Source organism: Balaenoptera musculus, chromosome 1 (genome assembly GCF_009873245.2).
Source record: "Balaenoptera musculus isolate JJ_BM4_2016_0621 chromosome 1, mBalMus1.pri.v3, whole genome shotgun sequence".
Lineage (NCBI taxonomy): Eukaryota > Metazoa > Chordata > Mammalia > Artiodactyla > Balaenopteridae > Balaenoptera > Balaenoptera musculus.
Window position 1 is genome coordinate 33,446,175 of NC_045785.1, and position 14,384 is coordinate 33,460,558.

Below are 14,384 nucleotides of genomic sequence, written 5' to 3' on the forward strand. Positions count from 1 at the left end.
ATTTCAGTTCAATATATCTCATGAATAATTTCTTTTGGGAAAATCCCAACAAATTCTGATTTATGGACAATGGAGGTTTGTTTTAGATCTGGATTTAGTGAATTAAGAAGTAACTTCCAGTTTGGTTCAGTTCCCATTCCTTCTTGTACTCATGTAATTAACCACCTCTCTCCCTTTTTGTTAGCGTGGTCTGTGGCCTCTTGATAAGGAGAGTTCGTCATGACAGCAAAGATGAATTACGTGGGCTCATTAGGCAGACAAGAGCACAGGATTCACTAGTTCATGAGACAGAGACACATGGAATTCTTTACCTAGTTACAATCTAATCCCTGGCTTAGTAATTCCCCATATTTAACAGAAACACACAAAAAAAATCTTACCTAGCTCCAGGATGTCAGTAGCTTCTATTAAAGAAAAAAATGTTACAGCATAAGTCATCATGACAAACACACCAAAATGACAGAACAGTGAAATTCTGGGGTAAAATGAGGGCTTGAGAGCTTGTGTAGTTCAATTCTCTCATTTTAAAAGATACTCAGTTCATTACTAGTAGTTATGGAAGTACACCACCCAATTCTGCCTTACTCTTAAAAACTATGGAAATCCAGAGAGGCTAAACAACTGTTCCTAAAGCTATGAAGCTAATTTGAGATTGTCTAGACTCAGAATCTAAATTTCCTGATTTCATGCTCAAAACAAAGCATATTGCTTTTGACAGGTACCTCTACAAACTATATTTGCTTGTGCTTTAACCAGTGAGTTCTTGGTACACTCAGACCTCTAAAAACAAAGGTTTTATGGTAAGAGATGTCAAATTAAATTTTTCCATGCTAAATAGAGTTTTTCTTACCTTGATATTGGGATGCTGACTCTGATAGGTGACCATATTTATGTTTTCTAACATCATTCCAGTCTATTACTGCAGGAAGAGAGAAAACAGTCATGTGGAAAGAAAGTACAAGATTCAGTACTTCTCCAATTCAGCAGTATGTTGCAATAGTCTTTGATAAAATAATCAACTTCTGAGATTCTAGTCTAAGGAAATAATCCAAAATACAGAAAGAGGTTTTACTTAAAAAGCTTTAATATTGGTTATAATAACAAAAAAATTGGGGTGGAGGGGGCACCTAAATGTTCAAAACAGAAGACTGATTAGGATACTGCAATACATTTGTCACTTGACAAAGTATTCTGCAGCTGTTTCATTTTTACAAAGGTTAAACAATAAAATGGGAAAATGTTTAAGTTATAACATTATCTGGTAAAATATGGGATCAAAAATTATATTCAAGGAATAATCACAATTATGTAAAAAACTGAAACCAAAGAACGCCTATGTTACGGACTGAATTGTGTCTCCCCCAAAATTCATATTGAAGTCCTCATTCCTCAGTACCTCAGAACGTGACTGTATTTGGAGGTAGGGTCTATAAAGAAGTAATTAAGTTAAAACGAGATCTAAATTTAGGGTGGGCCCTAATCCAATATGACTGGTGTCCTCATAAGAAGAGGAAATTTGGACAGAGACAATGATAGAGAAAAGACTATGTGAAGACATAGGGAGAAGACAGACATTTACAAGCGGAGGAGAAAAAACCAACCCTGCTGAACCTTGATCTTGGACTTATAGCCTCCAGAACTTTAAGAAAATAAATTTCTGTTGTTTAAATGACCCAATCTGTAGCCTTTGTTATGGAAGGCCTAGCAAACTTAACACAATCCTAAAAAGTTATCGCCAGGAAAAAAAAAACAGAAGTAAACACAGCAAATATAAACAAATGGTTATCTTTGGATGGTGGTACTGTTTTTCTCCCCTTTCTAACCTCAAATATTTTCAAATTTTCTATACAGAGTATGTATTACTTCTATAATGGAAATACCTTTTCCTTGTTTGAAAATTTAGATTCATCTACTGACCCCACCACTTTCTCACCATTATTTACCCATCATGTTTTCACTTCTCTTCTTACCCAGCTCAGATTCCATGGTTCCTCACTAAAATCACTCCATGGCAAATACTCTTAACTCCTTCCCACCTCTTTTTTTTTGTTGTTGTTTTTTTTTGTGAAACTTGCCTAGTAAAGCCTCAACCCTAACTCTGGTTAAAACCACTTCTCCACCTATATCATGCCTAGCCCAATAGCTCACGAGTGCTAAAGAAAAACAAGTGCAAGCTTACTGGTCTCACCCTAAACTCATGGCTACAATTCTCAAATGCTACTTAATTAACACTGTCCAGAAATCAAACCACATTTCCCTACTATGTCTGCTTTTCTCCTTTCCAAAAAAATAAATTCATATATTTTTCTCTCTCCTCATACTACAAATATTCCCTCCTTCACCTTCACTCTTAGGGGATGACGTTAATTCAGCGTTCATTGAGAAAACAAAAATAATAGATGAGAACCTTCTATATGCCACTCATTTCAGGAAGATTCAGCCTTGATCTTGTTTAGTGGTACATCCCCAAAGCATAGTACAGAAGCAGGTGCTCAGTTAATATCTGGTGAATGAATGAATCTACTTATTCATCATTCTTTCTGATTTTTCTTCTGCTGCTGTGGATGAAGCGTCTCTATTTTTAATCAACAATCCACCCTACAATTTTTCTCCAGATCCCATTTCCTATCATCCTCTTAACGACTTTGCAAGTATTTCATTTCTAACAGATCGTTTGCATCAGTATTCTTACTGCTCCATCATCTCCTATCAAAACAAACACACAAAAATCCCAAACAAACATGCTCTCCCCCAACCTTCTCTTAATTCCACATATATGCTTCCTGCTATATCTTTCAATTTCTCTGCTCTCCTTCATGGGAAAACTTATTTTAAGAGTCGTCTTAAAGGCAATAAATTATTGCCTCCTCACTTCCTCACATTATGTCCTCATTCAAATAGGGTTTTACTGCTCACCACTCCACTGTGATTTCTTCCAAATTCATATTTCCAGCACTGGCCTCTTCTTGGAATTCTACGCTTACATATACGTACAACTACGTTTAGGCCACCTCTACATGGTTATCAATCAGATATTTCAAATTTAACATGCCTGAAACAGAACCCTATCTCTTGCCAAGCTGTTCTCCTTTTTGTCTTCCCCAAACTAGTAGATGGCATCTCCACCACCTAGCTCCTCAAGCTAAAAATCCTTGAAATTATCCTTGATGTCTCTATTTCCTCTACACTCAAATTCAATCCATCAGTAGTTTCTGTCGGGCCATATCCCAAATCCATCCACTGCTCTTAATTTCACCACTCACACTCTAGTTTAAGTCACTATTATCTCTTATCTGGACCGTTACAACAGCCTGCTAACCTGTATTCCTGCTTCTACTCTTGCCCTATTCCAACCTATTCTCCACAGAAAAGTCAGAGTGAGCATTTTAAAACACAAGACAGATAATGTCATTTATCTGCTTAAGGACCTCAAATAACTTCCCACTGAGTGAAGGGTGCCTTACAAAGCTAGGCAGGATCTGGCTACTGCCATTTCTGTGATCTTGTCTGTTATGACTTTTCCCTTTTCCACTACACTCTAGTCACATTGGCCAGTGTCCCACTCCAAGTGTTTGCATTTTCTCCTGGTTTGATGTCGCCAGTCTTTCTAGTAACCTGCTATGTTTGTTCTTCTCTAAATCATGAATAAAGATTACAAACTTGATCAGGCTTAAAAATTGCTGACAGAGACAAAAGATATTAGGGTATCATAACTGAATTTGTGTTTAAAATTTTTCATAATTATTTTTGGTAAGGAAAGAAATGATGCCATGAAACACTATGTCAGACCTGCTCTGTCCAACATGGTAGCCACTCGCCATATGCAGCTGCTGAGCACTTGAAATGTGGCTAGTGTCACTAAGGAAGTAAATTTAATTTTGCTTTAATTTTTATTAACTTAAATTCAAAAATTGACATTTGGTGCAGTTATTGGGAAAATTTTTTAAGTGTGTTTGGAAGAAAACTGGGTATGAGAATCTATTTTTTCAATGATAGATTTTTTTGAAATCTAAATACAGATCAAGTATTTCTGATAAAACTTTAGTGTCTGAATTGAGATTTACTGTAACTGTAAAACAGATACCCGATTCTGAAGACTGAGTATTAAAAAGGGAATATAAAATAGCTCATTATGTATTTTTATATTGGTTACATGTCAAAATAGTATTTTAGATATAGTAGATTAAATAAAATATATTACTAAAATTAAATCCCCCCTTATTTTTTCACCTTTTTCCATGTGGCTATTAGAAAAATCTAAATTACATATGTGACTTACATTGTATTACTATTGGACAGTGCCATGTTGTCCAACTGTAGTTCAATGTGGCTGCAGCAGAAGGCATGCAAAGGGTATGATAAGAAAAGTGAAATGTGGTCATTGTCAGTGGCTATAATTTTTACTATATCTGAGAAAGCAGATCTACAAGCAAGAAGCCAATGGGCAAGAAGCAGAGGTGAGGGATGGAGGAGAGAATATACTACTGGCCCATGGGATCTTGGTTCTGGAGGCTCATTAAACCCTTGTTTTCCACATGGCTTGGTTGTTCAACCTGCTTAGTAATTAAAAAAATTCTAACTATTTCAGATGTAGAGGTAGAAGAAAAGGCTTTACAGAAAATATGATTTTAGTGTCAAGTGGAAGAGCAAGCTTGACTTAATCTCAGACAAAACAAGTCATCCCACCTAAGTAAAAACCAAGTAAGGGTTAAGACACAATAAACTAGAAAACTGTGCTTAAACATAAAGAGATCTTATCTTTAAAGATTTCTGATAAGGTTCTTAGTTTCTACAATACTAAAATTTTATTTAGAATCTAAACTCTGAAGTTTGTAAGGTAGTTTTCTACTAAAATTCAACTAATACTATTAAAAATATGACTATAAAAAAAGGCAAGAATGCATACCTTCCAGAAATGACAAGTTTTAATGACATTTAAGAAATATAATACAAAGTGTCTAGCACAGTGCCTAACACAGAGAACAAATTCATTAAATAATAAGTTTTCCTTTCTTTCCTTTCTTAATAATAATCTCTTATAGAAATATTATAATATTATAGAAATTATAGAAATAATAGAAATTATTATAGAAATATTGTTATAGAAATATTATAATATGTTATTATATGTTATAATATTATAATACATTAAATATTATAATTATTATAATATTATAATATGTTATAGAAATTGTTATAGAAATATTTTTAGGTATTTAAAAAGCAAAACTTCCAACCTCCTCTTGCAACCTTGAAAATTGATGCTAATGACAAAAAAGACATCATGGTTAAAAGAAAAAGACAACGAGTGACATAATTAGTAGTGAGGAATTCCTTAAATTCACTCCTTGCCAAGTCTCTTAACCCCTCTTACCTCCAGGATGGGGTAAAAATATACTTACCGCTAGGTTGCATAGTCAATGGCCTAAAAACTGGTCAGGGAGTTAAGAGGTTTGGGATTTACCCCTGGATCCACCAATACCTTGCTCTGACCTCTGACAAGTCAGTTTCTCTGTATGTTAATTTCTCCATCTGTAAAATGGGGGTGGGAGGAAGGGGGACACTTATTACCCTGTAAAGGACTGAGACTTTACTGGTACTAACGAATTGGACTACATTATAAGAAAAGTAGGACATTTAGATATAATGTTTTTGCTTATTAGAATATCTCAGGGTTGGATAGTACTTTATGGTAAGTACCACAGGTTAAATTGAACTAAGTCTCAATATTCACAGAAATAAAAAATATAGATATTTGCCACATTTGTTCCCATGCAAATACCAAATTTCCAACTAACCAGGTTAGGCCAAAAAATCAAAAGATACTAAAAATACATTAACACGGCGTTATAAACTGAATTACGTACCACCCCCGCAAATTCGTATATTTAAGTCCTAATCCCCCAGTGTGACTGTATTTGGAGACAGGACTTTTAAGGAGGTAACTAAGGTAAAAAGAGGTCATAAGGGTGGGGCCCTAATCTGATAGGACTGGTGTGCTAATGAAAAGGAAGCGGTACCAGAGATTGACTGGTCTCTGTCTCTGTCTCTCAACACCCTCCCCACCAACACATACAGAGAAAATGGTCAGGTGAGGACATAGCCAGAAAGCCAGAAGGTGCTCTGTCTATAAGCCGAGGAGGGAAGTCTCACCAGAAACCAACCCCGCTAGCATACTGATCTTGGACTTCTAGCCTCAGGAACTGTGAGAAAATAAGTTTCTGTTGTTTAAACCACCCCACTTGTGGTATTTTGTTATGGCAGTCCAAACACACTAATACACATGGTCATAGGACAAATGAAGCTATAGCAGTTCTTTGAGAGTACCTCATATAACACTATTCAGTTTTCAAGTTGTCCTAAAGAATCTTCACTCTTCCTTTTACTACAGTCTGATTGGTGGTAAAATAGAGCATAACAAAATAAAAACAACAAAAGAAAACCAAACTGGAAGTTAAAATTTTATCCTGTTTTGAATCGCAAGACTATTTTCCCTTGACGATTTTAGGCAAGTTGTTAATTGCACTGAACCTGTTTTTTCTAAATCAGTAAAATAGGGATGCTCATCCCAATGCTACTTGCTTCACTAGGTCGCTGTGGAGAGCAAATGAAAAAATGGCTTTAAAAGTGCATAATAAAGATAACAGGGATCATTAAAGGAAAACTTGCTGTTTACTACCTTTCTCAGAGGGAAAGCTCAGATCCTGACTAATACAATGTATGTACTTACAAAAAGGACATAGGACATCAGAACCTCCTGTTACTAGTTAGCCCCTATGGATTCTCATATTCACGTATGTATTCTCTAGTAATTTGCTAGAATTACTTCTGCTCTGTCCTTTCTTCCTTTGGCCTCCTCTTACTGCAGACTGGGACCTTTAAAAACTTTGGTAATGCATTCTTCTCAGGAGAAGTAAAAGTGCCTGTATTAATTCCAAAAGACAGTTAATGACACTAAGGGGCTGGAGTAAGAAGAGTAACCTGAATCCTTAAAATGGATGTCTGGAGCACTGAAACATTTAAGAGAGTAATCTCTGGAATTCTAGAAAATATACCCTCTTTGATTTCTAAGAAAAGAGCACAAGAGCATATTCTAGTAATATCTAAAGTAATGCTGTCCAATAGAACTTTCTGTGATGATGGAAATGTTCTATATCTGTGTCATCCAATGGGTAGCCACTAGCCACATGGGGCTATTCAGCACTTGAAATATGGCTAGTGTGACTGAAGAGTTGCATTTTTAATTGTACTTAGTGCTCCTTAAATTTAAATAGACACATGTGGCCAGTAGCTACTGTATTGGGTAGTGCAAATCTAGAGAATATAAAGACTCTGGTATTTCTGGAAACACTTGAGGGAAAGATAGTATGTAGTAGAAAAATCTACAAGGCCATGGAAGCATCCTTTCAAAATGTGATAAAACAATCACAATAGAGCATCCCCCGAAGCAAGGAAAAGTCAAAAAAATTCTTCATGTATTATATTAAGAAAAAACTTAGTTGTAAATTATCATTGTATATTAACAACAGTAATAATATTAATTATTAACATTATATAGCTATTATTTTTAAGTGTTTACTATGTACCAGATATCGTGCTAAGTAATTCAATAACACCATCTTGTTGAATCCTCACTAGTATGATACCACTTAGTATGGTATCATTACCCCTTTTTACTAATGAGGAAATAATATTCAGAGAGGTTGAATAACTTTCTGAAAGGTTACAGTCAGTGGAAAGGCCAGGATTTGAACCTGAACTATGTTCTTAACTACACTGCCTTCTCCTCAAAAACAAAACAAAACAAAAGCAAAAAAACTAACAAAAAATAAATCTTAACAAATGCTTCTAACATAAAATAGCCCAGCTTGGACAGTCTACCCATTTTACTACAGTAAAACTGAAGCACTGATGCTTATGAGCTTGATCTGTACGCTGAATAATATGAGGCATATCTGGGATTTAATGAGGTAAAACTAGATTAAGTGGAGGATGTCCATAGGTACCATGTTTCAAATATTCATAGAGCTTGGAAAATATAAAAGAAGTAATGCAGGCTTACATGCACATACTAATGAGACAGTGGGGATAGGCAGGAAGGGAAGAAGGGAACAGGGAAGGAGGAATGTTTCCCTCAGAAATGAAAACTGGAGAATAGAAAAATCAAAGGTACTTCTGAAAATCCACTAAGACAAGACAGAACTGCATCAGTGGTAGAGAGCAACTGTGGTTTTAATAAACCATAATCCTATGCTGATAAGCAGAGATCAAAACAGAAAAGCTGGAAGCAGAACACCTGTCCCACTGTGGTCACGGAGGACAAGCTACAGGGGAGGCAGGAGACAGAAAAGGGACTGGTCTGGGTTGTGCCACTGATTAGCCATGCCCTCTTGTTAGAAAGTATTCTTAGTGCCTCTCAGCTGATTCTCTGCCTCCAGCTCTTCTTCATTTATTTTTACTCCATTCAGAGATAAGGGTGATGAGATGGTGATATTCCTCTGGGATGATCTGCCAGAAGAAGGGGGAGAGGAAGCAAGCTAGGCAATCCCTTTCTCAAAGAGAGCAATAAATCCTGTCTTGTGCATGTAGCAGATGTGAACAAAGAAGATGGAACAGATTTCTTCTTAGCGATCATCCCTACCCCCACTCCCTCTATAGCAATTATATATCTCTGCACTTGCACACAGAGAGAAGAACCCCAGAGAACATCAATATTTCCTGTAACAAGCAAAACTGCTAGCAATGAATGGCTAATGAAAATGCAGAAAAGCCATAACTCCCTTTGTCTTACAGGCAATCCTACTAGACTTCAACTATGTATAATGTTAACCTTTCCAGGAGGTGTGATCCAGGACACAGAAGAAGCTAACGTTTTTTAGAATGCTTCTGCCTCATGTTTCTTGAACAGGGAAGAAGTTTAGTGGTACCAATGGTGTCACATCATACCTCCTGGCAGACATATATGGATCTGTTATCATGAAATAAAGAATGCGCCACCATCATCACCACCATCGTCATTCCAGTCAATATTGGGAATGAAGCAGATGACACTACGGGATCACCTACTCCCAGTTAGAACACTTTGAAGGTAGAGCTTCATGTTCCAATTGAGGTCCTAGACTCTGAATAAGATACAGGCATACAATCTCATTTAAAGGAAAGCAACAAGGATACTGAGGGTTTAAGAAACTGAGGAGGTTTAACTAGGAGAAGAGAAGACTCAGGAGAAACAGGAAAGTTGTTTGCAAATATCTGGAGCGTTCTCATGTAGAGAAGAGATTTGCTTTGCTTGTTCAATATTACCCCAAGGGAGAGAACTAGGATCAGTGGGTGGAAGCTATAGGTAGACAGGCTTCAGCTCATTACTAGGAGGAACTTGCTGGCAGTCGGAGGTATCCAACAGTGGGATGAACTCTCTGGGAAGGGAAGGTATGAATCTGCCATCACTGAGGGCGTAGAAGTAGAGGTAAGATAACCTCTTGGTGGAAATACTAAATCATGAGAAGGAGGAGGGAGGCTGGACTAGGTAACCTTTAAAGGTCCTGCCCAAATCTGAGAGCCTATAATTTTATGGGGGTATGGAGCTCCTGCTTTCATCATTACAACACTGTGCAACTTGAGGTTTGCAGCATGGACAGTGTACATATCTACATTACCAACTTTCTCTCTGAAGGCTTACAGAAGAGTGATGGGGGTGGGCAGAAGAAATAACAACAATATCAGTACCATCACCATGATCTTATTTCCCTTCTGCATCTTCATCTACCACATACTTGGTACTGTGGCAGGCACTTTATATACTTTATCGCTAATCTTTGAGAGCCCAGCTAGGCTACTGTGAGACTCTGAGCTGGTAAGATATCGTCTTTGGTTTTTATTTTCCTCATTTGGAAAAGGAAGGGGTTGAACTTCACTATTCATTAAAGGGGACATTAAGGTCCCCTTTAATTTCCTTTATACTGTGAGTCCGAAGGGGGAGTAGCACTAGGGACCCAGCTCAATTATTTCCTCCCTATGCACCACAGCTTAACCTGGCAGATACTTTGAAATATCTTCCTTCTTTGGAATAATGAACAATGTGTGCCACCTTCATTTTACACAGTAAATACAGTAGTGAAAGGTTAAGTGTAAACAGAATTTTCAATAAAAAATGAAGTACATTTTGAACACACCAAAATGGTTAGTTAAAAGAAATCTTTATAAAAATAAGTTCAATGTTTGCTGCAAAGTAACTTGTTCTATAAATTTGGATTTTATATTTTGGATTTTCTCTTATCACTTTGTCCTCCACTCAGTCTGTTGGGGTAATCAGTCTGTTGGTATGAACACAGAACTATAGGTTTGAAAGGAATATTAAAAGTCATTTAGCTCAATGCCTCCTCCTCTCCCTGCCTCTAACTCCACTAACCCTAGCCAATGCTTGAATCTTCTTTCTAACATCCCTACCAAGTCTTTGCTTACTCTTCTAGTGATGAAGATCCCACATCTCCCCCGGAAGTTCCTTCCATTCTTGGCAGTGGACCTTGGCTTTAGGGAAGTGATTCTCAAATTTTTTCTATCTCAGCAACCATGAGGGAATCCCAGAACACTTCCATCCATAACAGTAGTTTCACATACATCCAAATTTTAATAGAGGTTCTCTCTAGAGAGCAAGATAGTGATGGGAGGGAAACTTTCTCTTTTCATTTGGTATAATTCTGTTGGTAATTTTTTTACACTGCATATATATTACTTTAATACATACATGCATACATTTTTGAAAAGTGGTCCAAGGGGGTAAATCTTTATCACAGTAGTGATGGGGGTTGGACAGGAACAAGTTCCGCTACAGGAACAACACAGAACGAAATGCAATGGTGTGTTATGATTTGACACCTCCATCGGCTGTTAATATACTCAGGTGTAGAGTGGGCACTGAATTGACTGTAATATACTTGTTGTGGGGAGGTTGAATGCCTTCTAGCTCCTTGAAAACCATTGCTAAGCTCTATCTCAAATGAGTAAGCCAGCTCTTCAGGCATTTTAAGACAGCTTTCATGTGTGCAAGGAAAGTTAACTGCCTTCTGGCCTCACCAAGGTTAAACTCAATGACTAATGGTATAACGTGTCTCACTATGTAATGAATCTGCCTCTTTTTCCCTGCCATTCTGATGAATCCATAGTACACTCTTCTAATTGGACCCTCTGCCTTCCAGTACTATTCTTCTATAGTCTGTTCATTTTCTCTTTTTCATGATGGAAGAGCACACTTCCTAATTACTAAGACTAGTTACCTTACTCCAAGCTTATGGTTGTTTTTTACCAAATATCCCCAGATTTCCCTCCTCTACTATGAAGACTCTGCAGACAGACTGCCTGGGTTCAGATTTGGTTCTCTCATTTACTAGTTATATAACCTTGGCTAAGTAACTTTAACCCCCTGTGCCTCAGTTTCCTCATCTGCAAAATAAAGACAACAGCAGCAATTAGCTTATACAGTTGCAGAAGTTTAACTAGGATACATATAAAGTACATAGAACAGTACCTGGCATACAGTGGATGCTCAATCAACATTAATTTGTACTGCTGCTTCCTTCTCCTTCATCATCATCATCATCATGCCCTACTACTACTTAGGAAACTTTCTTACTATAGGCCCAGAGTGTTTACTTGACAACTTCTTTTCATTAGATTTCTATGTTTCCTCTTTATCAATCCAAAGCATTCTTGACATTTCATCTCTTCAACACAGTTCTCTCTGACAAACTGGATTACAGTCAAACTTTCCCACTTGGCATTCCTACTACTATGGCTGTTTTTGTTGCATTATGATGCACACTCATGCTTCATCAATTCACATTCCTCTTCTTTTCATACCTCTGTTCAAAACCTATCTTTTAGAGCAGGGAGTAGAAAACTTTCTGTAAAGAGCCAGATAGTAAATATTTTCAGTTTTATGGGACATATGGTTTCTGCTACAACTACTCATCTCTGCCATTGTAGCATGAAAGTAGCCATACACATTAACAAATGAACATGGCTATATTCCAGTAAACCTTTATTTACAAAAACAGGCAGCCAGCAGGATCTGGCCTATGGGCCATAGTTTACTGATCCCTGATCTAGAGGAATCCTTCCCTAAATAACTCCGCCTGGCTGTGATCATTCCACTATTCTACTTCAAGTATGTACTATATTCATTTACAAATAGTTATAAACTTCTGAGTATTTTTTACGTGGTCAGTCTTCCACTTAGATTAGTGTACAGATCCTTTAAGGAAAGCTGTTATTTCATTCATTAAACAAAACGTAGCTAAGTCTAGGAGTAACACTGAGTGTTAAGAACATGAAGACAAATAAGTCCCAGTCTATGCTCACAAAGAACTCACAGATTAGTAGGATAGACAGCAACTCAAATACACTATCATAATACAATGTGATTTTTGCTATAAGAGAGATTTGCTATACAAAGTGCTCTGAGAAAAGAGAAAGGAATGATTGACTTTGCTTGGGGAGAGGAGAAAAGCTTCACAGAGGACATGAAGTTGAGCTAGGATTGTCAGAAGAAAGATGAATAGGCATTTGAGGCAAAGGGAATATAGTATAAAGGTACTAAGACATGGAAATGGACCATGTGTTTGGACAACAGCCAGCAGCTGCTGTAAAAGGAAAGTGGTAGGGTAAGCTACAGAGACAAATGACAGGAACTGAGGAAGATGAGAATACAAAGGTAAGTACCAGCAAACGAAGAGCCTCATTTGCCATAATAAGACAATGGTATTGGGCTTCCCTGGTGGCGCAGTGGTTGAGAATCTGCCTGCCAATGCAGCGGACACGGGTTCGAGCCCTGGTCTGGGAAGATCCCACATGCCGCGGAGCAACTAGGCCCGTGAGCCACTACTGAGCCTGCGCGTCTGGAGCCTGTGCTCCACAACAAGAGAGGCCGCGATAGTGAGAGGCCCACGCATCGCGACGCATCGCGATGAAGCGTGGCCCCCGCTTGCCGCAACTAGAGAAAGCCCTCGCACAGAAACGAAGACCCAACACAGCCAAAAATAAATAATAAATAAATAAGACAATGGTATGTACACAATAAGGAGTCTGGTATCATCCCAAAGATTATATTTAAACATTCAATATCAAGATATGATTTATTAATTATATTTTACACCCATAAAGGGGTTTTAACTTTTTCATATATTATTTTAACTTTTATGTATATTATTTCCAATGTTCATAGAGCATCCATACTTACATATCTATTAAATTCTGACTAATGATATGAACTAAATAATCTAAATAATGATTATGAACTTGTGATGTAGTGAGAAGGGTACGATTTAGAAGCAAAAAATTCAGGACTAAATCTTGCAGTTTATAGTAACAACATTTGGAATAAGTCTCTTAACCCTTCATTGTTTCCATAAAAGAGGAATAGCAACAGTCCCTATTTCAAAAGCTTACAGTAAAGACTATTTGAGATAATTACATGAAGAGTACTTTGCAAACTATAAAAGAGTTGTATAAATGACGTGCAGGATATGTGAAAATTGCAGGGTAAGTTGGCAAGAAAGGGTGAGATTTTTTATTTACTCAAACAGCTTTTTGTGACACATACACTCATACACAGCCTGACAGAAGGTAACTCTCCATTTCTATTACATATAAGAACAGGTTCTGACCTTTCCGAGGATCTGATTTTTGCATGGTACCATCAGCTATACCCAATAGGAATTTCCTCCTTAGCGAGATGGAGAAATCTAGAAGCAAAAGATAAAAAAAAAAAAAATTAGAAATGTGAACTACTGTAGATCGAAGGAGACCTGCAGTGAAATTAGGTTTTAATCAGAAGAAACCAGCAGGCTGAACACCTAGAAGGGCTTCCCAAGGGCAGTAATTTAGTTAGGTTTCCAGTTTCCAGGATCCTTCCCTCAGCTTTTCGAGTTCAGAACCCCGATTCTGTTAAAAATAGAACATATTCTTCAGGGCATTAACAGGTCACGCAATAATAATGGATAAACCAGAACGTTACTCTATTAACTCACTGTGAGAAAGATAACAGCCACAAAACTAAAGTATTGCACACTGAAAACTACAAACAGCACTGAAAGAATTAAAGAAAGAAGTAGAAAGACATTTACGTTCATGAATTAGAAGACTAATGTTAAGATGACAATACTACCCAAGGTGATCTACAGACTCAAGACAATCCCTATCAAAATCTCAATGATGCTTTTCTGTAGAAATAGAAAAAGCCACCCTAAAATTCACATGCTATCTCAAACAGCTTAAACAATCTTGACAATGAAGAACAATGTTGGAAGACTCACACTTCCTGATTTCAAAACCTCCTACAAAGCTACAGTAATTGAGACAGTGTGGTACTGGCATAAGGACAGGCATAC

At 37.2% G+C, this 14,384-nt stretch overlaps 1 protein-coding gene across 12 annotated transcripts in view; it reads right to left on the reverse strand.

The window, feature by feature from the left end:
• Positions 1 to 14,384, reverse strand: part of SCMH1 (Scm polycomb group protein homolog 1) — a 200,428-nt gene that overhangs the window by 140,888 nt on the left and 45,156 nt on the right. For 4 of the 12 annotated variants that reach the window (XR_005021424.1, XM_036865000.1, XM_036864899.1 and 1 more), the window contains exons 2-4: positions 13,662 to 13,739; positions 851 to 919; positions 381 to 404 (exon numbers count right to left, since the gene is read on the reverse strand). The exons of 1 other annotated variant lie outside the window; for it this stretch is intronic. Coding sequence is in view for 6 of the 11 variants with exons in the window: in XM_036865000.1 (XP_036720895.1) it covers positions 381 to 404; positions 851 to 919; positions 13,662 to 13,686 (118 nt within the window). In the remaining 5 variants the exon portion in view is untranslated. Of the gene's footprint in view, positions 1 to 380; positions 405 to 850; positions 920 to 5,402; positions 5,533 to 13,661; positions 13,740 to 14,384 lie in introns of those variants that run through there. 7 more of the 12 variants (XM_036864911.1, XM_036864975.1, XM_036864921.1 and 4 more) reach the window with 4 other exon arrangements.